We start from the raw sequence: 27359 nt of genomic DNA on the forward strand, positions 1-27359 counted from the left end.
AAGCAAAACCATGGCCAGAAATACAGCTGACTATAGTACATCACTGCAGGACATGGCAAGGAAAAATGAAACAAAAAGAAGAGGACAGGAAAACAGAAGAGGCCAAACTAGTACAGAAAAAACTTACTAAATACACAATGGAGGGGGCACTAATAACTACGCCCACACCAATGGCCCAAAGCCCCACACAAGTAGTGGCTGCACAAGATCCAGCTCAAATAGCACCTCCACAAAGTGTAATACAGCAAGTGCCGCCACTGCAAATACACGCACCAAACATGGGAGGAGGGTACCCAATGCAAGGAGCTGGGTATTATAGTTATAACAGGGGGAGAGGAGGATTTATGAGAGGGAGAGGATACGGATATAATAACCAACAGCAGGTGGGGGGACTTAGAAATTCCTACCCCACAGGGCAACCAGTATACCAGGACAACACAGGGAGCTTCCCATGGCAGAGCAGGGAACAACCCGTGTGTTGGAGTTGTGGATTATTAGGACACATGTCACGTACGTGTAGGGTTAGGCCAGGAACACCAGCATGGAATGAACAGGCACAACCTAGGACCTCACAAGAACAGCAGGGCATACAACAACAGCAGATGTTACAACAAGGAAGTGACCAACAACAACAAATAACACAACAACAGCCACTGCCACAACAACAAGTAGCGCTAACACAACAACCCCAAACTCAACAAACGCAATTGGGTAGGGTGACGGTCTTGGGACACAACCCTTACACAGGGAATGGCCAATCATTGTACCCCCAATAGGACAGCCCACAGACGGCCTTGGTGTGTCCCATCCTGTCAGTAACACCTAATAGTGCGGAGGAGCCACGCATAGAGGTAACGATAGGTGACAAAAAATTATCATTCCTTGTTGACACCGGGGCAACCCGGTCTTGCATAAGGGAAGGTAAATTTAAGATGTCAGGCGAAGCCATGAACACCCAAGGATTTTCTGGGGCTAAAGGGTTGGTTCCCTTTACTGATAACGTTCCCTTATCTATTGGAGATTATGATCTGTCAGTTCCACTTTTGTATTATAGTGCCTCACCAGTAAATATACTGGGGAGGGACATAATGAATAGGTTGAATATGACGATCTCCTTTACAGAGGATGGCATAATTTGCTCTACTCCAGGGATTAACATGCTAGCAGCACGACAGATTATGCAAGCATACTGTGGACAGACAGCGATTAGGGCGGAACCAGTAGATGGCGAGCTATTCCAGTATGGAACAGACATGGCAATTGCATGGATGCCTGGGATAGAAGGGAAAATATGGAGGAGGCCAGCAGCATATCTGTTCCGACCAGAAACACCTGTTAATGAACCAGAAGGAAAGGTGTTTGTAATGGACATTGAGAGCATTATTGCAACAGCTGATTATATTGCTGTGCACGCCCAAGATAAAGAAGGAAGAGCATGGAGGGCAGTGATAGCACTAGCAGAGGGATGTAGGCTGACCCAGGTGTCAGATGAAGAGCTGTTCTCAGAAGAAAAGGAGGAAGATGAAATGGTGTTCATGATGAGTGTAGAAATATGGCTAAGAGTGGCTCACAAACAAATAGCACAGAAAATTGCAATGGCACTTGAGGCACCTGCATGCACCCCAGTCCCTTTCTTTAAGGAGGATATGTCAAAGGTGCCCAAATCATTATGGACTATTAGCCCTTATGACGTGGGATGCATAAAAAGCATAGGGGGTGTAAGGATAAAATTGAAAAAAGGTGCCATACTACCAAGAGTAAAGCAGTACCCACTGTCAAAAGAGGCAGATGAGGGCATATATGAAACTATAACGGCCCTTATAAACAATGGCATATTGGTCCCCTCAGAATCACCATGTAACACGGCTGTGTACCCAGTGCGCAAGGCTAAAGGGGGGTCTTGGCGCTTCATACAGGACCTCAGGCCCTTGAACAACATAGTAGAAGCAGAGTATCCAGTAACAGCAAACCCGGCCACAATATTGTGTGGCATTCCAGCAGAAGCATCACGATTTACAGTAATAGACCTTAAAAATGCATTTTTCTCAATACCATTACACCCAGACTCACAAGATTTGACAAGCTTCACTTACCGAAATACAAAGTGGAAACATACCAGGTTACCACAGGGGTATTGTGAATCACCCTCAATTTTCAATAGAGTAATACAGATGGATTTGGGTAACGTTGAGGTGGGAAGCACAGTGTTACAGTATGTTGATGACATAATAATTTGCAGTACAAACGAAAGTAAATGTAGAGAGGACTCGTTAAAAATGTTGACGATATTGGCTGAAAAGGGGTACAAGGTAGACATGGAAAAGATACAATACTGTCAGGAACAGGTACTTTACATTGGCCAACTGATATCCCAACATGGAAGAAAGATTGCACCACAAAGAGCACAGGCCATCTCAAGCACTCCCATGCCACAGACTGTGAGAGAACTGCAGCAATTTCTGGGGCTGTGCAACTACTGTAGAGCATGGGTATTTGATTACAGTTCATACATAGGACCCCTGCTTGAGGGCTTGAGGGAAGCAAATAAAGGGGAGAAAAAGTTGGGGTGGACTATGGAAATGAGGGAGGCCTTTGACGAATTGAAAGACGCGATATCAACAGCTCCAGTACTGGCATCCCCAGACTATGAGCGACGCTTTTTTATATTTTCACATTGCGACTCAGCAGTGATGAAAGCAGTATTGGCCCAAAAAACGAGCATGGGCTATAAACCAGTAGCATTTTACAGCGGTCACTTAGACCCCGTGATGTTAGGCCACTTCCCTTGCGAACAAGGTCTCGCTGCAGCTGCTTTTGCAGTGGAAAAAGCATCAGCAATAACCATGGGGTGTAAAACTACACTGTTTGTGGAACATGCACTATTTGCAATATTGAATAAACCCAAGTCCACACTAACGACACAGAGGGCATCAGGTTATGAGATCATTTTGTCTAGGGCTGAACTAGCGATTGTTAGATGTAGCACTGTTAACCCTGCAAGGTTCCTAGCAGAAGTAATTGAGGAGGGAGATTACGCCCATGACTGCACCAAAATAAATGAAATATATTCATGCACTAGAAAAGTTGAAGAAAACGCACTAGAGGGAGGTGAGCTTTTGTTTATTGATGGGTCATCAACTATTGATCAAGGAGATGGGATACGGAGGACTGGGGCAGCAGTGGTAAAAATGATGGAGGCGCCGGTGTGTGTGGCTATGAAGTGTGTACAATTACCACAGCATTACTCTGCTCAAGCCGCGGAACTGGTTGCACTAATATTGGCATTGAAGGAAAGTTTTAACAAACGAGTAACAATATATTCCGACAGTGCATATGTTACATCCACTGTCCACTCAGGGCTATCAAAATGGAGAAGAAGAGGGTTTAGGAGAGCTGATGGCACTCCAGTGCAACATGCCCTCTTGTTGGCTGAATTAATTGAAGTATTAAACGACCCCCAAGAGCTAGCCCTAGTCAAATGCACAGCACATACCAATGGTGAAGACCACGTCTCAAAAGGGAATGCAGCAGCAGACGCACATGTACATATGCTGCATACTTTGGTGAGATATGGAACCCCACAGACTCACAGAGAGGGAGAGGGAGGGGAATGGCTAGGGAGATGTTAATAAGAGAAGGTTACACCCATCTCCCAGCCACACAGATTATGGAATTACAAGCGGCTGCACCAATGGCCGAAAAGGAAATATGGGTAAAAAGAGGATGTACAATGTCACCAACCGACGCACTATGGCGCCAGGGTGGTACTGGGAAAGTTGTAATACCATTGGCACTTTTAAATACCGCCCTGAGCCAATTACATCACCCAGCCCATACAGGCAAGGAAATAATTGCAGCACGAATTAGGGAAGATTGGTTCTGTCCCGAGTTAAATTCTCATGTGTCAAATTTTATTAGCAATTGTCTCACATGTCAACAGTTTACGGCCGGTCATACCCTAAAGGTGATAAGAGGTACCATACCCCGGCCAGAAGGACCTTTTCGGCACCTTCACATTGACTATAATGATATGATCAACATATGTCAAGGTAATAGGTATATGATTGTAGTAGTATGCCCATTTTCTAGGTGGATTGAAGCAGGGCCCTGTTCACACCCAGATGCATTTAGAGCAGCCAAATTCCTAGTAAGGGAGGTCTTCCCCAGGTGGGGAGTGTGCGAGGTGTTAAGATCAGACAATGGCCCGCATTTCGCAAACGAAATGTTCCAACATATCACAGCCCTGCTGAGCATAAAGCACAAATTTGCATGTGCATATCACCCACAGGCTAACGGTATATGTGAACGCCTGAATGGCTTATTGAAGGAGGCAATTGCAAAGATACAACAAACAACAAAGAAAAGTTGGTTGTATTGCCTTCCGTTAGCCCTATTCGAATTAAGGAACAGGCCAGGGTCCGACCACCACCTCACCCCTCACGAGGTGGTTACTGGACGTCAAATGCGCCTTCCCCTAACGCCAACGTCAAGGGCATTCACTGACCACGAAAGTTCAGCGAGTGTACTAGGTGATGAAATGTATCAATATGTGTCGTCTTTGATTACTAGTGTTGTGTTTGTGTCTCAACAGCTCGAGCGCATACGGGGCGGGTCCACCAGAAATAAAGAAGAAGGCGCCAGTACAGAATTAGAAAAAGAGAACTTGTGCAAACTTGCCAAAGGTGACCACGTGCTACTTCGCAATTTCAATAGGAAGTGGAACGACAAGAGGTTCACCGGCCCCCATCTGGTAGAGGACGTATCACCAAGAGCAGTAAAACTAAAAGACAAGCGTGCCTGGAACCACCTACATGATGTAAAGATCTACAAACTGCAGACCCGCCCCAGCGCCAACGACAGGTCGATTGGAAAAACAACAACAACATCCCCGACAGCGGAAGGAAGTTCTACCACAGACAACGACCCAATTGTTCCCTTACCGTGTCACTACCCAGCTACCCCAGAGACAACAACTGACGAAGAAAGGGGTGATCCCCATACTGCCCACCCCATGGTCACACGTTCAAAGAGTAAAAATACTCCCGCCATCTGAGCACAAACCCCCCCCGCCCATTGACTCCCAAGTACAGTTGTAACTTAAACTGAAAGACATTGCCCGCACAAATACACATGTAAACACGTGAATGTTCTCTTTTTCTCTCGCACATACAGGAACTGCGTATTATTGTATTGTTAAGTAAAGAGCTAACTAACAAGTCCACTGTCCAGGCGTAGATGGTACTCCCAGACGACAACTACCCAGAAGAATTGTCACACCAATTTGTATACGAAATAAAAAGGCCAACATACTTAAAAAGAAGAAGGGTACGTGTCTACTACACAGCCTTCCTCCTGGCCATAGAATATTCCATGCCCCACCTCCGCCCATACTTGCCGGTCCTAAGAGACCGATCACTTAGAGTAGCGTGGGAGCAGCTCTTCGCCTGGGCACTGAATGACTATTTGATAGGGAGAGCTTAAATAAAACAAAACTAACATCTAATAACGAGCATTTTGAGAATTTTTAGGCGGGCAACTTTAACGTCGCAAGAATACGCTGCCAGGACTGCAGCAAGGTAAGAGCAAAATGCCGGTGAGATTAGCATATGTAATAAAAATAATAGGGATTTTGATAATCACTGGATTTTTGGCTGCCTCTGTATGGCAGTACAGCTGTGCTATCAATTTTATTGCTGCACCCAAACCTAATATACCCCCGTTCCTTGCTGCAACAGGTGTTACGTCAGGTGGTAATAATAACATTGCACCCAAGCAAAATAGAGTTAAACGCAGCACATACTCAGACAATAAAGGTATTGATAATTATGTACAAGATTCAGCACACGTCACAAACAACATATGGTACCAACACATGACCCGCATTGGTAAGCAGACAACTGAGGATAGCTGCTACGTTTGCTCATTAATACCATACGCCATGAGTGCTTCACGAACATTTGTTGCCACAGAAATAAATGAGAAGACAGCGCAGTGCATAATATACTTGGCACTGTTCCAGACGAAAGGAAGATTTCAAGGAACTGTAGTGCACATGACATGGAAAACACGAGACTCATACCCATATGAAAACAACTTCCTCAAGACCTACTTGAGTTATCACAAGACCAGTTTACATGCTGAAGCATTCAAATATATAACAAGTGGTCCTGCAAAAGGAGAAACAAAGAAAGTAACACTGCAGTATCTACCATGTGATTGGTACGCCACTGAAGTTCCGGGTTAACAAGGATGCTGGGAGAGGCCGCTACTGACGATAACAGGAAAGGTGTATCTGGACAACAGCTGGGAGATAGGAGTGATTGGCAGCAACATGGTAACAAAAGAAACTATCTCAACCATCGAGACACACAATCACCGATGTTGGACGACGTGGATCAAGTATGTACCAATGCTCACGTGGGTAGAAGAAGATGAAGACCCAATAACAATACTACCGTTGACTGCGCCCAAGGTATGCTACCAGCATAAAGGAGAGGTGGACGTAGGATATAAAACCAATTGTGCAAGTGTGACGGAGTTACCTGATGGGGGAGCGGGAACAGCAGTAATAATGGACCATTATTGGGCCTGTGGAGAAAAGGCATACCATACACTGCCTCCCCTATGGAATGGTGTGTGCACAATGGTACACGTCAATGTACCATCACTAGTGGTACCTAAGAAGCACGTCAATGTGGCGAAATTTCCTAGAATGGATGAAGGGAATAAGAGAAGAAAGAGATCTGCACCACTTCAGGAGGAGCAAGGGAACAGGACCAACAGCAATGACACTGTCCTAAATAGAAGACAAAGACAAGGAGAGCCACTGACAGGAAATTACCTGTGGGGAAGGTCGGAAACGGCACTAACATCAATACCGCCAGAACACAGACTATTCAGCAGAGCAGCAATGTTCTTCTCCTCAATAATACACCCGGGACTACAGGCTTACGCAAACGCAAAATGGCTCCAAATAACTAGATGGGAACTAATGATGACCATCAATTCTACAGTAAATGGGTTTAACGCAATAAAAGAGGAGCTGCGAGCTGTAAGGATGGTAGCACTCCAGAACAGATATGTATTGGACCTTCTCACAGCAATGGAAGGAGGAGTTTGTGCAAAGATAGGGCAATCATGTTGCACGTTCATACCTGCCAATGATGCTGACAATGGTACACTGACAGAAGCAGTTTCACAATTGGCCCAGATGCACTCCAAAATGATGGATGAAAGCAACGGTGTGAACAAGGATAAGAGCTGGTTTTCACTATTATGGTCATGGATGCCATCCTGGCTGTCAGATGGACTGAAAATAATAGTGGGATGTACTATATTGGCTGGAGCTACCCTGATCATAATTAGATTTTGGAAGGCACGGAAGGCACGCACTACTGACGAGTTGCTGGAAATGGTGGGAATGCACCCCTTGATGCCAGCAGATGACGGCCAGCATACAGGTGTAATAATACAGGAGAGGGAGAAGCTGCGCACCCAAATAATCACCAACCATCTAGACCCACCATCAGTGAAGATCGAGAACCCAAGAAACCCCAGGAGCTACATAGGAAGATGGGTATACTGTACGCCTGGAGGTACCTGTGAATATATGTATTGGTCCTTTGAAGATCATGTAAACCATTATGGACATCTCGGAGGAATAACTAAGATATGGCGAGTAAGAGGAGATAACGAGAAGGATATGTTTGTGGTCGACAAGTCGACCAGAGGGGGGACTGAAGTGGGAGAATGGAAGACCAGGCTCCCGTCCTTCGCCTCTCGCGCTTGGCCTAGAGGGTCACGACCCAGACACCCGCCACGAGAAGAGTTTGTCCATTTACCAGACGACCAGATACCCTGGTACAGGAACATACGGATGTGTCCATCTGCCTGCCCAGCAGCCCGCACTGGCCATGCCGACACCTGCGGCACGGATCAACTAGACTAAAACCTACACGTCGTTAGAGATGCCATGACGACCTAGACAACGGGAAGCACATCTGTACAAATGTACACACTGGACATTCCCACACCAACCTACACGAAGAATATACTCAGTGCTATGACGTAGGCGACAGGCATATTCACGAACGTGCATCTTTATTATTTTTTACATAGGCTTTCAGAATGCAGAAACGCAAGACGCGTCATGAACTCTTCTACTAGCTTGCTTACGCTTCTCTTGAAACCAGTTACCGCCATGAGAAGTATAATGAAGACACAACACTGGTCATGGAATGATATGCTCCCATAACCTAAAGCACCTGTACACCAAACGGACCACTTATGCACCGGGCCCAAGTAGGCCTCAAACAAGAGCTCCCGTGGACATTAACAAAGCAAGAGTCAGGTTGCTGATCCTGCAGAATGAGCTCGGCGAAGCAACCAGTCAAGGTCGCAATGTTGCAAACCCACATTCCAAGAGCAAATCATCAAAGGCACGATGTTGCAACCTCGTACTCCGCGCACCAACGTTAAAGTCGCCCCGGCAAATTAAACCAGACGCGCAGTAGAAAAACAATATTAATTGTGCAGAATTCTGCCTCTTTCACGGTCCCTCCCCACGTGACCAAGCCGAACCTGACGAGATGCCAAACCCAGGAGAACAGAGGCGTCTGGATCCCTCGCTACGAGACACTGGCAGATACACTTGAAAGGCTCAATGGACATCTGCGACAGTGGGAGCGGTCCGCCGTCCAGCTATGAATAAGTCCTCACATTGTCTGCACGTACCTATAGTGAAACATTGTTGCACCTTGCAGGTACACCGAGAGCTGGGAACAACGGTGGTCCCAGGCTGGGAAGCTCACGGGCGCACCAATCAGAACATGGGGCTCTTATCACTGACGCCAGCAATATTAGCCAATCCTCAGGAGTCTTCATGTAACAATTCTCATGTATCTAATTGTAGGGACATCCCAGATATACCACCTGACTACACCTTGTCCACTAATATCATTCTCTATATGTGTGCTATACTAACCCTACCACTCGAACACCCAATTAAGAGTGGCGATAGGTTTTTTGTTAACTTTCTGAAGTGACGCAAGTAGCGCGTCATAATACAGTAAAAAGGGCCTGCGAGCCCCACGATTGTGTGTGTGTCAGGACGGACGCGTACGCTCCTTGACCCATCCCTGCCGTTTTGTCTAATAAACAGCAGAGTCACCTTGCTCCTTGTGTGCGTCTCATACTCTATCTCATCTCATCTGGGATATACACGGGAGGAGTTGGGGCCTCCCTGCCTGGAGGTCCGCGGACGGCCCGGCCGACCCCGGCTGAATTTCCCCCTGACAGTACTCAGGCGGTAGTTGTATTGTGGCAGAGGTTACTGTGGCCAGGCCCATGTTTGGATTTCTTGGATAGCAAGTTTGTGTACAATCAGGAAAGGTTATTCTCTTTGCTCGCCAGTCAATTCGAGGATTATGTGTTTCTAACCAAGGAATTCCTAGAATTACTTGAAACTGTGGGGCCTTGATTACGTCAAACACAAAAGCTTCCCGATGTCCATCCTGACCCACTAGTGTCATTTCTGTAGTAGAATGTGTTACCGGCCATGAGGCAATTTCGGTTCCATCAACTGTGGTAATGACATCCTTGTTGGTTTTCGGACGGAGAGGGAGATTAATCCTGGAGGCCAATTCACGATCAACATAGTTTCCGATAGCTCCACTGTCGATGTATGGCCTTTATAGCATGCAACCGCCGAGGCTGTCTCGGATCCACAAGGACCATTGGCATGATGAAATGCGAGGTCAAAGAGTTTGTTTTCAAGCTCGGCAAGCGGACCTCTACGCTTGTCGGGCTTGGTCGTTTCCCGAATCAGGTTCCGTTAGATTGTTGTCAGTGGCTCCAACCACCTTCTTGGGTGGTTTTACCGGACAATCTCGTAAAAAGTGGCCAGAAGCCCCGCAATAAAGACATAATTGCTTCTGCCGCCTTCTTTCTCGTTCCTTCTGAGTTAACGGTCCTTTAACTCCACCGATTTGCATAGGTTCTGAAACGTCGGTACCCTTGGGGTTAGCGTGAGTTTTGATCAACACTCGGGTTTCAAACTTAGACCGATTTGCTTTTCTATTCTGAAGTCTGTGATCAAGTTGGACCACTAAGTCTATGTATTCCGCGCAGGCTTGGGGCGGATTTACAATTTGAGCTAGAACGTCTTTAAGTTCTCCACGCAGGCCTCGATGAAATAATGTGATCCTTTTATTTTCTGGCCACTCTGTTTCCACAATCAACCTATTAAAGGTGGATATGTAGGATAAGAGATCCTGGTTACCTTGTCGTAAGGATAGCAGTTTGTTGTCCAGGGCCTGTCCCTGGGAGTGTCGAGCGAATAATCTTTCCATGCTTGCCTGGAAGCCTTGAAAATCCTGGAGAATTGGATCATCTTGACTTACCAAAGGAACTGACCAATCGGCAGCACAGCCGCTGAGATGAGATAATACAAAAGCTACCTTGGTTTGGTCATTAGGGAAGGCCCCAGGTCTGCATAGAAAGTGTAAGCGACATTGGTTCATGAAAACGGCATATTTCTTGGGGTCCCCAGCAAAACGTTCAGGCGGGGCCAGTGGCATATTTCCAGGTAGATTGATTTGTACCGGGTTATTCGAAACCACAGGAGTGGGATTACCCCCGGAACCAGGTAACGGAGTTTGTCCTGCCTGACCTTGCAACAGCTGTTTGGCCAGGTCATCAGTTTGTTCCTTGGATAGGATCAGTTCTCTCCTGAGAGCGTTAGTCTCCTGGCGGGCGGAATGTACTTCTGCCCGTAATTCCCCCAAAAGTTCGGCCAGCTGGTCTGTCTCGGAAGTATCCATAGTGCCCGGGTAGGAAATTGTAGGTAGGCTTCGCGTTCTGTAATGCTCACCTGACTCCCACGGAGGCGCTGGCCTGGTTTGGATTGCTGTGGCCTCTGCAAGGGTGATGCGCAGGACTCGGAAGATGGAATGGACCGGACCCCCAAATCTGGCTTGTCTGGCTCGTAGAAATATCCTTCTTAGGGTCTGAAAGGACGAGCTCTCCATCCTGCTTCTGAGGCAGGGGCGCGTTGTTATCCGGTTACTTCACTGGATCTCGGATTGGTGAGAGTTCAAGTTCGCTTGACTTTTCCGGTAAGGTATCGTAAGAATTCTGTTGCAAGTTCAAGCTTTAAATAACCATTGTCTGTTTTCTCTATTTCAGGTGCTGAATGAAGATTCCGAGTTAGGGAATGGAACCGTCGAAGGAAACTTCTGGGTAGTTTTTGATGAGTGGTTCCTCTAGTGTTCTTGCATTAATGCACTAATGCTTGTGTCTTTTTTCCCCTTAGGGGCCGGGGTTCGGAAATGCCGAAGATACGGCGCCGACCCGAAGTGAGAAGAGATGTCCCAATAAATATCAGTTAAGTCTTTGATGAGCGTTCCGCTAATGTCCTTGCATTCGCTCACTAATGCTAATGTCTTTTTCCCCTTAGGGGCCGGGGTTCGGAAATGCCGAAGAAACGGCGCCGACCCGAAGTGAAGAGGGATTGACCCAACAGGTAAGTCTTATGGTGGAAATTAAGCCTTTCTTATTCTCTTCCCTAGCTCACCTTTGTTCTTGTCTTTTTCTCCTTTAGGCGCTGAAATGCGGTGGAAGATCCAGATGGTCGCTGATGGGCAAGAAGGCGCCTAGTAAAGGTGAGTGGAATGCTGCGCTGCAGCGAGCTATGCGATGTGCTTTTAAAAATGAATGTCTTCCATTTAGGATCGTCGGCGAGATGACTCTGGAATGTGGATTAAGCAGGTAATGTCTCTTCTTTCTCCTGTTCTCCTCTCTTCTCCCTTTACAGGTGTTCCAGGATGCTGTTGGGCGTGGCTGGAGTCCGGATGCAGGAGCAGACACGGTGAGTGTCCAGCTGCTAGGTGCAGAACAACGCGAAGCATGAGTTGCTGCTTGGGCGTGGCTTAAATAGCCTTCAAAGTAGTTCCAGGTATGTATTCTTCCTCTAAGGTATGTATTCTTCCTCCGGCCACACCCGTGTGGTAAAGTAGTCCCATAGGTAAAATAGTCCCATTCAGGCCTCTAGGTGGCCTGGATGTTGCAGCACGGTCTGCATCAGGTAAGTTCACACCAAGCACTTCTTAACTCAAAGTCATCCTTTATGAGCCTGGCGCCTATGGCGCCTGGACTGTTGTCCAACATGAGCCTGGCGCCAAAAGCGCCAGGACTGAGTCCAAAAGGCCCCTACCTGGGGCCGCTGGGACTTCCCTCGGGAACATGATGTCTGCCTCTGGGGTTGCTGGGCCCGGTCTGGCTCCTTGGGGGTAGGCATCATGACAGATACACCGTAGACACTGAATATATCTTAGGTATATGGTGGTTTGTCACATTATCTAAAAACACATCTGGCCCGATTTTATGGGTCATATATCAAACTTCTTAGGCTTCTTTACTTTGTGCCGGCAAATTTGTTCAGCTTTCGTTTATTTCTTATAGAAAAATGTTGCACTACGCGTGCGCATTTCCTCGTGAGAACTACTTGTCATGGGCACGCATTGGCGTGCCTACGTCACTCTTATGACGTTATAAATAGTAAACAAAAGCTGTAGACAATCAAGTTCCAGCGCGACGGCGTCTGCTACCGCGATTTTTTCACACATCGCTTGAGAATGCCTTTCAAGTAAGTTTCTATGGGCACACGCTCATTTAGCCACGTATCTAGCTTAGAGTACTTTATTACAACGACACTCTGCTCGATTTTTTTCATAGTTACGAGGTGTTATCCCTGTGACATTACAACTAACGTTGGTCTGTCTGCAACCAATCTACTCCTACCTCCTGATTGGCGCTTCTACGTATTCTTACAGGGTTAGCTTTTCTTATGCACGCTTATATTTTCTTTACAAAAGAACATATATCCAATTTATTGGATATATACATATGCTTATTAAAAGCAACCATAAGCTTCCCTCTAACCCCCTATCCTTGTAATAGGCAACCACGTGTTAAGCATTTTTATGCATTCTTGTATTTTCTTCAGAAAAGTACGAACACCTTGTTAGCCTCTACTTATTGTATATACATTTATACTACTCATAAACCACCATACGCTATCTTTTATTCTATGATCCTTGTTATAGGCAACCACGTGCAATTGTTGAACCCGTGTTCCTTAACCAAACCCCCTAGATGTCAACGTCCTTCCTGAGACAAAATCGCCAGAGGAACTTTTTTATACTACACACAAGGTTAGCAAGCCTAATTTTTTTCATTTGCAATTCTTAGATTGCAGGATTATTTGAAAAACGCAGGCAATGGTATTTGTACAACTGCAAACCACAACTATTATGCCATATTAATACTTTGTGATTCCATGGAAATATTGTTATGACATTGTATGATGATGAGTTCACAAAAATAAGGATATTTGCCATAGCAGTCATCTAAAGTAAACACTCTTAAATTTGAACTGATTGTTCGTTGCTAACTAATTTGCACTTATCTAATTCTGTTAAAATTGATATTATTTCTTTGTTTTAATAGAAACTATGAAAATTCTCGATTTATGTACCCCTGATGAAGAGAGAAATCTCGAAACGCGTTGGGTGATCACATTATGGATTAAAGTCAAGTTCTCGTTGCTTCTTCATCAGAAAAGGCCAATGTAGTTGCTGATTTGTCAGTGAGCGTATTAATTTTATAAAATGACATATCTAGTGGTATAGGGTGCTGGTGTTAAGTGTTGATGCCAACCCCGAATCGGGGAAACCAAAAAAAGAACCAAGTGTTCAACACTATTCACACCTCAATTCGAAATAGTTGTTATATCAAGATTTTTTAGGAAATCCGGTCTTTTATGGCCTGCCAAAGATTCATAAAAACAGAACGGATCCACCCTTAAGACCAATAATAGCGGGTACTGAAAGCATCTTTCAACCTCTTGCAATATATTTGGACACAGCTTTGCAGCCTTTTATACAAAAGACAGAAACTTATCTCAAAGATACTACACATTTTTTGCAGATCATTAAATTGATCAGAACAGATGAACCTAACTTGCTACTGTTCACTATAGATGTAAGCAGTCTATACACATCAATTCCACACAACCAAGGCATCGAAGCTTTAGAATGGTTTCTACTCAAGCACCAAGACATTAAGATACATAAAACCTTTGCCATAGAACTCATCAATCTCATTTTGTAAAATAACTATTTCCGCTTTAACAACCAATACTATCTTCAGAAATCAGGGACTTCTATGGGCTCGTCTGTAGCCCCTACATATGCGAATATTTTTATGTACAAATTTCAACGGACATTCGTTTTGGACAATCCTATTTGGAAGGACAAAATCAGGAGTTGGTTACGATATATCGACGATATATTCGGCATTTGGATCGGTACAGAATCAGAACTCATACTCTTTTGGAAATATCTTAACCAATGTAACAACAGGATTCAATTCACTATCGAAATTGGAAAACCATCAATAAATGTCCTAGACATGACAATCAAAATCACCAATCAAAGATTCAACAAAAGGATTTATAGAAAACCCACAGATGTGAACAGCTCTCTGCACTTCCACAGTTTTCACCCCAAACATCTTAAGGACAATCTACCTTATAGTCAATTGCTCAGACTTAAAAGGATAACCTCTGATACTGAAAAACTGCAGGATGAATATGCCTCCCTCAAAAACAGATTTATGGACAGGGGCTTTCCAGAAGAGTTATTAGACAAAGCAATTCGAAGAACAGATATACAAAGCCGAGAAGAGCTTCTGACTCAAAAGACCAAACAAGTCAAAACAAATCTAATACACACCCTGAAATACTCCAGCCAAAGCTTTCGAATCAAGCGGATAATCCATAAAAATTGGGATTTAATCAAAAGATCCTCAATTGAACTCCCTTTTTCCAGAACCACCAATTCTAGCATTTAAAAGAGGCAGCAACTTCAGAGACCGACTTATCAAAGCGGAGAAACAAAAAAAACCCACTCAAACATTCTTGAGTAAACCTAAACAAGGAACCTTCCCATGTCTCAGCTGCCAACACTGCTCCAATGTGATCAAAGGGGATCATATTAGACATGCAAACACATGCAAAAAAATTCCATTGAAGCATTATGCAACCCGTGACTCTAAAAATGTCATTTATGCGCTACGTTGCCAGTGTGGTAAATATTACATAGGCAAAACAGCAAGGAAGGCCAAAGAAAGATGGACGGAACATAAATCAAATATCAGAACCACAAACATCAAATCACCCGTCTACAGACATTTTAGAGACCACAATCACAATGTTGCACAAATGAGGGTAGTAGTATTAGAAGTTCTACATCCTCTACCCAGAGGTGGTGATATTGAAAAAAGACTATCCCAAAGAGAATTATATTGGATCCATCGCCTTGACTCATTAAACCCGCTAGGTATTAATGAGGACTATTATTTGGGGCCATTTTTGTAAACACCTAATTCTTAAAGCAAGTAACTACATCACTGCACTGTATTCTGAAAAATCTGAGATACTACACATTGGTGGAAAAATACGCAAATATAGACAGATTGTGAATCCTTGTATGGGAGAGCACTTGAATTTCCTTGTGGAGAGAATTTCTTTGTGGAAAGATTCATAAATGTTACATAATATAAACATCCTGTTGTGACCTTGGGCTATCCCTTCTCACCATGTTTTACCATGTACAGAATAAGAACATCTCTTTGTCTCTTTGCCAGATGTATAGAACAATATCTGTATAACTCTTATGTCAATACCTATTGGAGATATAATTACTCCTCACAGATTGTGAATCCTTAAATGGAACAGCACTTTGGATCATTCTATGCATAATCCCATTTTATAACATCTCCTTGAGAATTTTGGCATAACTTCTAAGTCATTTTTTCACTTAGAAATATTACTGAAATACTATTCTCTACCAATACCTAATCCCCTTACCTTTTCTTTGATTAACCATGCAATTTTCATCGTGCGCATGCGCCGCGATACACCGTAGACACTGAATATATCTTAGGTATATGGTGGTTTGTCACATTATCTAAAAACACATCTGGCCCGATTTTATGGGTCATATATCGAACTTCTTAGGCTTCTTTACTTTGTGCCGGCAAATTTGTTCAGCTTTCCTTTATTTCTTATAGAAAAATGTTGCAATACGCATGCGCATTTCCTCGTGAGAACTACTTGTCATGGGCACGCATTGGCGTGCTTACGTCACTCTTATGACGTTATAAATAGTAAACAAACGCTGTAGACAATCAAGTTCCAGCGCGACGGCGTCTGCTACCGCGATTTTATCACACATCGCTTGAGAACGCCTTTCAAGTAAGTTTCTATGGGCACACGCTCATTTAGCCACGTATCTAGCTTAGAGTACTTTATTACAACGACACTCTGCTCGATTTTTTTCATAGTTACGAGGTGTTATCCCTGTGACATTACAACTAACGTTGGTCTGTCTGCAACCAATCTACTCCTACCTCCTGATTGGCGCTTCTATGTATTCTTACAGGGTTAGCTTTTCTTATGCACGCTTATATTTTCTTTAGAAAAGAACATATATCCATTTTATTGGATATATACATATGCTTATTAAAAGCAACCATAAGCTTCCCTCTAACCCCCTATCCTTGTAATAGGCAACCACGTGTTAAGCATTTTTATGCATTCTTGTATTTTCTTCAGAAAAGTACTAACACCTTGTTAGCCTCTACTTATTGTATATACATTTATACTACTCATAAACCACCATACGCTATCTTTTAATCTATGATCCTTGTTATAGGCAACCACGTGCAATTGTTGAACCCGTGTTCCTTAACCAAACCCCCTTGATGTCAATGTCCTTCCTGAGACAAGATCGCCAGAGGAACTTTTCTATACTACACACAAGGTTAGCAAGCCTAATTTTTTTCATTTGCAATTCTTAGATTGCAGGATTATTTGAAAAACGCAGGCAATGGTATTTGTAAAACTGCAAACCACAACTAATATGCCATATTAATACTTTGTGATTCCATGGAAATATTGTTATGACATTGTATGATGATGAGTTCACAAAAATAAGGATATTTGCCATAGCACTCATCTAAAGTAAACACTCTTAAATTTGAACTGATTGTTCGTTGCTAACTAATTTGCACTTATCTCATTCTGTTAAAATTGATATTATTTCTTTGTTTTAATAGAAACTATGAAAATTCTCGATTTATGTACCTCTGATGAAGAGAGAAATCTCGAAACGCTTTGGGTGATCACATTATGGATTAAAGTCAAGTTCTTGAGCTAAAGAACTTGTTATTGTTACTCATTTATATTTTGCTTTGATTGAAATTTGTTAGTCAATTTGACTCACAGTAGATTAAGACTATATAAATTTACCTAAAATATATGAAGCTCATTTGGTGACTCTATACGACAGTGTTACAACACATTGCCTTAGGAGAGTACATCACATTGCCAAATTATTTTTCTGTACATACAGATTATAGATAGGGCGCAGGGGACGGGAGTTCCCCATCTTGGGAACATCCACCCTCTTTTTCTTTTTTAAATAATATTGGTGTTATACCCCGATTGGGTTATGTGCTATATTCATTTGTCAGTTCATTTCAATTCAATTCAGAAAGACCAGCCTGACACTCTCGTTGAAGGCTCGTTCGTAGGTCAGGAAAGGACATGGTTCCATTCAGTGTGGCTGTAGCACAGGTGAAGGTGCCCCAGCTTAAGCCATTGCAGTGAGGAAAGACAGATGGTTGTTATGCATGACATCAATGCCTTGAGCGTTCAAGCAACATGTCGCTGCCTTGCTGTCTTATTTGGATAAGCGATGCTACTAAATCAGTGGTGTTAGCTGTCAGGGACATTAACTCCATACTCACAGAGAAATACCCCCAACAAAATAATAGGGAGTAAAACTATTTCCAACAGAAAACAACGGGCACATAGCAGCCTGCCCCCTTTTAAACCTATGCAACTACACGAACATGTTGGGATTAGTGGTCCCACCAGCAGAGCCCAGACACAAAAAGAAGTTCTAGTTACATTATTGCCGGATTTGAGGAGTAAATGTAAGGGGAAAATGCATATTTTCGCTTGCTTGAATTACAAGGTGCAAAGAAGTTAGCGTTACAAAAAAGATGTGCTTGGAATTAAAACACAATTACTTACTAAAGAAATACACCCATTGGAATGGAACTTCTGTTTTACTCCATAAAAAATCGTTTACAAAACAAGAGCTGGGCAGTAGGGTAAAAAGTGGTTTGAAACATTTACGCTGTGTGCTAAACTAAACAACAATAAAATCAATAAAATAAAATAAAAAAAATACAAGTACATGGCAGTGCACCCCCTTGCCGGCTATAGCCTTAAGAATAATACTTCTTGTGCCCTTGTCCTCACAGATCTCATTCCTAGATGTTAAAGACACTGACATTTTGACAGACTATACACCGCTGATCCTTGTGGCCATGTATCCAATTGGCACAGATGCAAGTTACAGCAGTTATTTGGACCTTGACAGCAAAGAGCTGTTGGTACCAGTTATTGAAGTGGGACCGCCCATCCGTCTGTAGGGCCGCACCAGTTCCATCGGAGGAGCGACTTTTCCATTTGCCATTGAGAGCAGAAGCTACACGCCCTGCAAGCTGGCCTCAGGTAAAACCTCCTCAATAAATCTGTTGACTCCCCATAATTGGATTATACACTGAGGATTAATCCTCTCCAGAGATGTGTACAATGATAACAGAACATTATTTAATGTTTTATTTTGTCTCTACATCTCCCTAGGATCCCCAATAATCATATTGTGTTCCCCGGGGCTTTGTTCCATTGTTGTTCTTTTTAGATCATCATATTTTATACTCTTCACTATCCCTTGAAAACCTCACAATGCATGCTACACAACTCAGTACCCTCTGGACTCTGCACTTGGCTTACATGACTCTTAATTGCAAAGTCTAAGAACACTCAGTCTTCCTTTCTTTCCACTGCTGCCACCACACCTTGGTTTAAGATGGTGGCAAAAGTAATGCAGCAAGCTCTTTACATTGAAACAGTTTACAGGCAGCCTTTCTTCTATGTCTATGGTGGTTCTTGGCAATAAAAGAAAGACGATATACCGAGTAAATTTCTGGTTTATTTTTGGTTTCTGCTAGTCTGGTACAGTGCTAGAACTTGAGATGGAGGTGGTTCTAGCAAGAGAACAGGTTTATTATTTTGCTACTTAATGCATCTCTACAATAAATGTGCTTTGATTAGCAAGCAATACGTACAAGCCTGAATGAGATGAGGTATTGCTAAAGTAAGGTATCAGAATGGCGTTGGATGGGAAGAGGAGGAAGCAAACAGTACTGAAAAAGAGACATGGGGTCAGGACGAGTTTGGAGGACCCGGTAAGTCCCCATTTAGTAAACCATTCCCATTTGAGCCCTTATAGGGCTCAATGGGAATGGGGAAGGTGCTAATAACGGGCCCGCAAATTGGGGGCCCGTTATTAGCTTCAAGGTCCCTTAACGGGTCCCGCTAAGAACGGCTGGTCAGACCAGCTGTTCCTTCTGGCACCCGCTAAGGGACCTCGGAATAGGGCAGTAGGGGCTTAACGGCACCACCATCCTTAATGGTGCCGTTAAGCCCCTACCGCTCAACTCGTAATGACCCCCATTGTTATCATATGAATAAAAGCAACATTATAACCCTTGGAATGTTTACTTAGCGCTCTCATTAGACAACCTTTCCGGATATACGAATCATAACTCAGGTGCTGGGCGAATAACACCTGTTTCAGCCCTTTAGACCATGGCTGCAATGCCTGAAAATGTAAGTATTGACACCCCCCTGACACGTGTAATGGCATGGCCTTGGAAGGAGGGCGAGCAGTCTGACAGCAGATCCCATACCTTATCTGTTTGTTTGTTTGTTTGTTTGGTTATTTATTTATAGTGCGCACCGAACCCAGAGGTATCTGGGGGCATTACAAGGAAATGCTTTTCCTTAGTTACACAGTGGACAATATACAAAACAAGAGAGTACAGTTACTTAATTACAAGGCAGTCTATGACTCACAGCAAATATTCAAGGTGGGACGGTCTACTCACTGGCATTGTCCTGCTGCTTTGTGTTCTTGATATAAGCAGAGAATTTGGAGAAGATGTCTATTCCTGCAGTGTTGGACTCCCGATGCTTAGCAGCCAGTTTAGGGTACCTAAGAAAGAGATGACTCAATGTGAAAAACACTGAAGCCATGAACACCCAGTCCAACAAACCAACCACATGCTATCTAGACTTGGCAAAAAACAGTGTAGCAGGATTTCATACAAATTACATAATCATTACATTAATTGTGGAGGAAACCTTTAATGAGGATCTGCATAGACACCCATTGCAACAATATTGTGTGCTACTCTGGGCAGATAACTTTAGGTAAGATGTATACAAGAATGCACATTACAATTCTGGGTAGGTGATGCGCCATTGCTGGCCCAAGAAGGAGTGTTATACTTTGAGGTTCTGATGCATGTGGGTGTTTGAGAGACAATGGGGAACAACATGAATCATTGGGATACCATAACCGTGGGGATACTGTACATGTCCTAGTACTATGAACGGAGTACCTAGGCGCAGACGTCCAATTAACAGAGCTAGTATGTGAGAAATGAAATGGAGGGATGAAAACAAAAATTCAGCAGGTGGTGGGTTACAGATATGGAATGGAGATTCATAGAAAGCAGTAGTAATCAATAGAGGTGTGGGTTGAGGGTGAATTGAGGGAATAACTATTGGTGTTTTGAATAGCTGGCATGCCATTCACAGAGGGGTCCTAAAGGCAAGATGAAAGAAGCAGATTGCAGAATTCAATTTTTGGCTGACTGAATTTTAGAAGGAATGGCACCACCCAGGTGCTAACAATTTCTGTTTGGGGTTTGCCATGGCCGCGGTCAAAACACTTTGCTTCATGCACACATTGAGAAATGCGGAGGTTCAACTTGTGAAGGAGTCTCCTAGTGTTAAAATAGCATGGACATAGACAGGATTGCTTCTAGAGAGTTAGCAAAGGGCTTAGAGGTGGAAGATACACGAGTAGAAAAAGGACCCTTCTGGACAAACTGCCACCAATTTTTCAAGATGGAGATGAACAAATTTGGCAATGTTGCACCCAGTGCAATGTGCATGTGAAGCGGCTGGAAAAGCTTGTTACCCTGTTTGCTGTGCTATATAACTGAAAATAAATAAATATTGTTTCAAATAGACACCCAGTGTACCCAAAGGATATACATTTCCTCTCCAGAGACCTGACATTTGGCCCATCATCGAGTTTTTCAAAATAGGATAATTAACAATATAATATATTCCTGGCTTTCTTTTGTTATCCTTTTTCCACTATCTCCCCATCCCACAGCCAGCCCCCACAGCATAGAATGTGCTCTTTCAGAGAAGCAGAAATATTACAGTACTTTGGTGGCGCCAGAGTCTCCTCCAGGAATTCCTCAATTTTGTTGATATCGGTCTTGACCTCACCATCAAAGGTTAGGAATGGTGGGTGAGTCCCAGGAGCCAAATTGTGAAGATCGGCTGGCTTCCTGTAAAGAAGGGCATCTTTTATTACGCAAATCAACACTATTTCATGATGAACTTACTTGACATATTCAGCAGGCATTTTATAGTGCTGGCATGTATAGGTTTCTCATTTCAAAATTGACAAAAGATTCTATATTAAAATAGAAGTACAGTCGATAAGCTGTCTTTTCCTTATCGGACATCTCCAACACCTCCTCTCATACCTCTGGCCAAGGTACATTCCCTCTCCAGTCTTAACGAGTGGACCAAGCTTGGATGAGTAGCATTGGCTAGGGCACCTAGGCACCTTGTGTTTTTCAAAATGTTGTCTTAATTTGTTAATTTCGATGTAAGTTGCGTTTTTAAAAGCTGAAAAGAAATTTCACTTTTTTTTGGGGTACATTGAGTTCAACGTTCCACATATTTCATCAAAGTATGCTCCTAAATTTAAAGCAAAGAATAGGCATGTGCTATTTAACATGCCTTGGATTCAGGCTCATGACGTGTGCCTGTTTTTAAGGTAACCTATTCTTCTCCATAATTAAGTGTTGTACTCTGGTATGTAGGTATTCTCATGAGTCCAGGTAAGCTTCAGGTAAGTTCTTGATTCAGGTATTTAAGATCAAGTAGTAGTAAATGTGTACAGGGACCGAGCGGGGCCCACCATCCAGAAACCTGACTTCCAAGTGTCCTGGGTGGAGCCGCCAATCAGACACATTTCATGAACAGCCCCTACTAGCACTTGACACCTGATGTCTGCACTTACCCTTGCACTTGCCACCAGCTGTCCGCACATTTATTCATTGTCTTTATTTATTCAATGTTATCCTATGTAGTGCACTGCCCCCTACCGTTCCCCCCGCACTTTTCCCCTTCTCCCCTCCCCAGCACTTGCACAATCTCATTGTCACCTGGCCTAGTAGGATCAGTGTCTCTGTCTTCCCTCTGTTTCCCCTCCCTTGTCTTGTCGTGCCTTGAAACATTTGTGTATAGGCGCGTTATAAATGCCATATCATATCATATCAATGACATCATCTAGATGCTGACCTCACACTCACTCAGCACACATAGGCACAGTTCAGGGGAAGCCGCCATGTGTAACACATCTCCCTTCTTTATAATTGCATGCAACTGTGCAAACCAATTGTTAGGAAAGATTGTATGCAGTACCCTTTGGGAGACTGCACCAACCTTGTCCTCCTGGCAATAGATAACCCAACCTTTGGTATAAGTCTGTACTACACAGGTTGGTAGTGTGGCTGAGCAGCCAGGCTTATTCCAAGAGGGGTCAATGTGAGCTGTAGGGTGGTAACATAGAGATTCACAGTGACAAGTATTCAAATAAACTCTTACATTCAAGGTTTCTTGATTAAACAATTATTTATGTATTTAACAGTCAGTTGAATAAGCCTTCTTTAGAAGGGAGCAATATATGTAACACAAAAATATACTTTGGAAAAACACACTCTCAGTTTCAATAAATCAGTAGATACCCATTGGGGACGGCACACAAACACTTCCTACAACCTGAGGTGACTTAAATAACTAGGACACTGTGGACATTGATATATCACTGGTACATTTAGAGCAATACTGAGTTTGGTGTCAAAAGGAGAAGGTTTGGGAATAAAACAATGGTTAAAAATATTCTTAAGCAGGAAGTACTTTTTTTATCCCCCAATGCAAAGTAAATTTACCATTTCTCAGCTACACAGTTATAGAATGTGTGACATTTGTTGAGGGATATTTAAATCACAATGTCAGAGGATAGAAGAGTTGTTCAGGGAGCCAGGACAGCCAATGTCAATAGAGCAAAGTCTAGGGGAGCTGAAGCACTCCTTGAAGGTAAGTAAAAAAAAGTCTTGCACAATGTTTTAGAATTCTTTGTAGAAAATGAAATCCCTGTTGGGCCACAAGCTGGGAGGCTTGAGGGGGGCAAAGCTGCAAGCACTTCTGCAAAAGCAACCAAGACAAGTCTCAACTGAGAGCTAGCAAGGCTACTCAACAGGAGGTAGGTCCCCCTTCGTTTACAGTACCTTAGGTCTGAATAAATTGGTTCCAGCTGGCTCCTGTTCCTGTTATAGTATGGCAGATCCTTGTGTTCCTGGGCCTCTGTCGTGGGGACAAGAGGGAGGACGACTGTGGACTCCTGCACTACGAATTGAAGGATGGCGGCAGCAATGGGCAAACTTCAGCTGAGGCACTTTGCGGTTTCAGCTTCTCGCGAATAGAACTACCGCGGTTCTTGGATACCTTATGGACTTTCCTCGCATCTGGGGTCCACCACTCTGGTGAGGTGGCTCAGGCCTGGTCAGTCCTGCTTCCTGGGAGTCTGGAGGATCTTCCTGGAGCTTGGGTCCGACTTAAAGATGACACACTCGATTCTGGTGTTCCTCTCCCTGGCAATCGGTTCCTGCAGCAGCAATGGAAGTACAGCCAGCTCCAAGAGGATTTCCAGATGAGTTAATCTTGGGGTCGATTGGTCCCACCAACCCAAGGGAAGAAGTTGTCCTTTGCAGGGCTTCTCTAGTTGAGGCAAATTCGGAGCTTCAGCACTGCAGCAGGGCTTCACCGGTCAAACCAACGGCCCAGGAGTTGCAGCAGGCATCTCTTCCAAGTACTACTTCGAATTCCTTTGTCCAGTGGTCGACTCTGCCTTCCAAGAAAAACACCTAGCCTTTGATGCAGGTTTCTCCCATTCATTTGCAGCCTAGCTGTCAATCACACAGCAGGGTGGCTGTCCTCCAAGGACAGCCAGCCAATCACCTTTGGGTGCATTCCTGTAACGAAAGAGACTAAGCACAGGGAGTTTCGGGAACCTCCCTCGCTGCCTGCCCTGTCAGACACTCTGGAGCCAGAGGCAGCCTTCACCAGTGAATCCCGCCAAAGACAAATCGAACAAAGGGACCAAACCTGGTTTGGCACGCAAAGTAAATCCCAAGAAGGACGCTTCAATCAAGAAACAGCGAAAAAAGAAGACCAGGGCCATTTTGACAAACGTGAGAACCCATGGGTGCCTTACTGCAGCTGCAAACACAGCCTGCGGTAAAAACACACAATGGTAGTAAAAAGTAAACCACTGCCACCAGCCATTAATTGTAGAAAGGGTAACATAAAAATGTTACATGAGAAACTAGACAAAGGGGATACTAAGTAACCCCTCCAGCACCCTATTGTAAGATAGTGTGTGCTGGGTCTAGAAAGTTACAAATGCAAGTAAAGTCAATTTCACTTCACTGCTCTTGGGAACAGTAGTTTATCCAAGAGAAGTTATTTAAACATTTGGGAAATCTAAAAAAAAAAAAATAAGAAAGACTTCCCTGTGCCATTGCACTGAAGGTAATGGGTGTCACAATGTAAAAAGATGATGCATATGGAGTGTGTCAGACTTCAAAACCAAAAGAAACACAGAGTTCAAATCACACCAGGTTAAAAATTGAATGTCCTAAAGTCCAGCAAAAAGTGCTGGGGGACTCTAAAGTAGAAGGGAATTAGCACATTTCTGAGAATTCGCCCTAACACCAATGAACATTAATCCCCTGTGGTCTGGACACATTGCAATGCATGAGGTCAGGAGAAGGGGCAAGCAAAGGGGCATATGTGACAAAAGGCTCAATGCAGGTTCCTGGTCCTGGTAGCTGATTGAAAACAAGCACCATTCAATATACTTAGGAGACAGCACCGTGTGTCTCAAGCACAACACTGCTCTGCTGCCCCATTGGCCCCCACACCTCAGCAGGCCCTCCCCTCCTGCTTAAAATGGAGGGGAGACACGCCGCGAGGCGAAGCCACAGTGCGAAGGCCGTGAGGAAAGGCCTATTCCGCTCTTAGCAGCTCCGCTGCGAGTCACCAACAAGATGCCGGTGAAGAAAACAGCTGATCCGCACCTCTGTCCGGGATCAGTGCAGGATCGGCCAGAAAATGGCCGCCGCCACCATCCCCATGGCAACCCCCAAGCACAACACTGCTCTGCTGCCCCATTGGCCCCCACACCTCAGCAGGCCCTCTGCTCCTGCTTTAAATGAAGGGGAGGCGCGGTGCGAGGCGAAGCCGCAGAGCGAGGAAAGGCCTATTCTGCTCTTAGCAGCTCTTCGCTGCTCGACGATGCGGACGGAAGGTAAGCCCACCTCCACATGCTTCCATGTCCCTCAATGCTACCTCAAGAAATCTGCGCCTGCGTTCGCGCCCCCCAAGGCTCACTACCCACTCCTACTGCCCGGGCCCTTCCTCGCGGCTCCTACACCGGAGAACAAGGTGCCCGCTGCACAACCACGCTCACATCCCCAACGACTTTGCAGCTGCACCTTCAATGCCGCTGCGCGCATGCCCCATTGGTCCCAGTGCCAGCCCCCCAACTCACCTGATACCTCCGGCAACCACTACCTTAAAAAAGCATTCTTCCGTAAAGCTCCCCCTTCTGCTCTCCTCGGCATGCGTCCGCTCTGGTCCCTGGCCGCAGCCGATATGCAATGACACGGTCCCGCCCACCAGCATAAACATTGCACTGAGCAATGTCGCAACTGCCCCCAGTGTGCGGTCAGGAATGCCTGGGCCCTTCATGGGTCAAAGCATAATTCAAAACAGGACACCAATTCTGATGCCTTCAGTGCTGTTACCCTGCCCCATTGACACTATGCTACCTGATGTGATGTTATCATGCTCCACTGCTACCATGCTACCTGATGTGAGGTTGCCATGCCCCACTGCTACCATGCTACCTAATGTGATGATGCCATGCTCCACGGCTACCATGCCACCTAATGTGATGTTGCGATGCTCCACTGCTACCATGCCACCTAATGTGATGTTGCCATGCTCCACTGTTACCATGCCTATGCTACCTAATGTGATACTGCCATGCCCCACTGCTACCATGCTACCTAATGTGATGTTTCCATGCCACACTGCTACCATGCTCCCTAATGTGATGTTGCCATGCCCCACTGCTACCATGCTACCTAATGTGATGATGCCATGCTCCACTGCTACCATGCCACCTAATGTGATGCTGCCATGCCCCACTGCTACCATGCTACCTAATGTGATGATGCCATGCTCCACGGCTACCATGCCACCTAATGTGATGTTGCCATGCTCCTCTGCTACCTTGCCACCTAATGTGATGTTGCCATGCTCCACTGCTACCATGCCTATGCTACCTAATGTGATGATGCCATGCTCCACGGCAACCATGCCACCTAATGTGATGTTGCCATGCTCCACTGCTAGCACCACTACTAAAGGGACCCTATCCAAGCCCTACCCCCCATGTGCCCACAGCTCCCATTCACACCACTGCCCAGCCACCAGTCTTGCCTAGCCATGTCCCCTCCACTGCTCCCTTGACCCAACCTCAAGCCCACTTGAAATGTGCTCTCATCAACTCCAGATCTCTACCCGCGCACGCTTTGGATGTACATGACCTAATGAGCAACAACCTCGACCTCCTATTCCTCAGTGAAACCTGGTTTACTGACGCATCTGGCCCCGCCCTTGCGCTAGCTATCCCCACTGGATACATTATCTATAGATGAGACGGCTCCTCACACAGAGGTGGGGGGTAGCCGTCATTGCCAAAGACTCACTCTCCATCAGGACAATCTAAAAGGACCTTGAACAGAACTCCGACTACCTTCTACTTAAACTTAAGCGCTCCCACAATTGCACCATCACCATTTCCTCATCTATCGACCTCCTGGTCCAGTAACTTCAAAGAAGCTCTCACACACTCTCTCTCCGATAACCTCAAAAAAACCTCTAAAATCCTGCTCCTGGGGGACCTCAACCTGGGACTTAATGACCCCAAAGACACACA

At 44.6% G+C, this 27359-nt stretch overlaps 1 protein-coding gene across 2 annotated transcripts in view; it reads right to left on the reverse strand.

Annotated features, from left to right (window-relative positions):
* Positions 1-27359, reverse strand: part of CLIC5 (chloride intracellular channel 5) — a 971906-nt gene that overhangs the window by 281569 nt on the left and 662978 nt on the right. For both annotated transcript variants that reach the window (XM_069605797.1, XM_069605798.1), the window contains exons 3-4: positions 21442-21567; positions 20086-20192 (exon numbers count right to left, since the gene is read on the reverse strand). In XM_069605797.1, the coding sequence (XP_069461898.1) occupies positions 20086-20192; positions 21442-21567 (233 nt within the window). The remainder of the gene's footprint in view (positions 1-20085; positions 20193-21441; positions 21568-27359) is intronic.

This window comes from Ambystoma mexicanum, chromosome 4p (genome assembly GCF_040938575.1).
Source record: "Ambystoma mexicanum isolate Mex_15411 chromosome 4p, UKY_AmexF1_1, whole genome shotgun sequence".
NCBI classification, from domain to species: Eukaryota; Metazoa; Chordata; class Amphibia; order Caudata; family Ambystomatidae; genus Ambystoma; species Ambystoma mexicanum.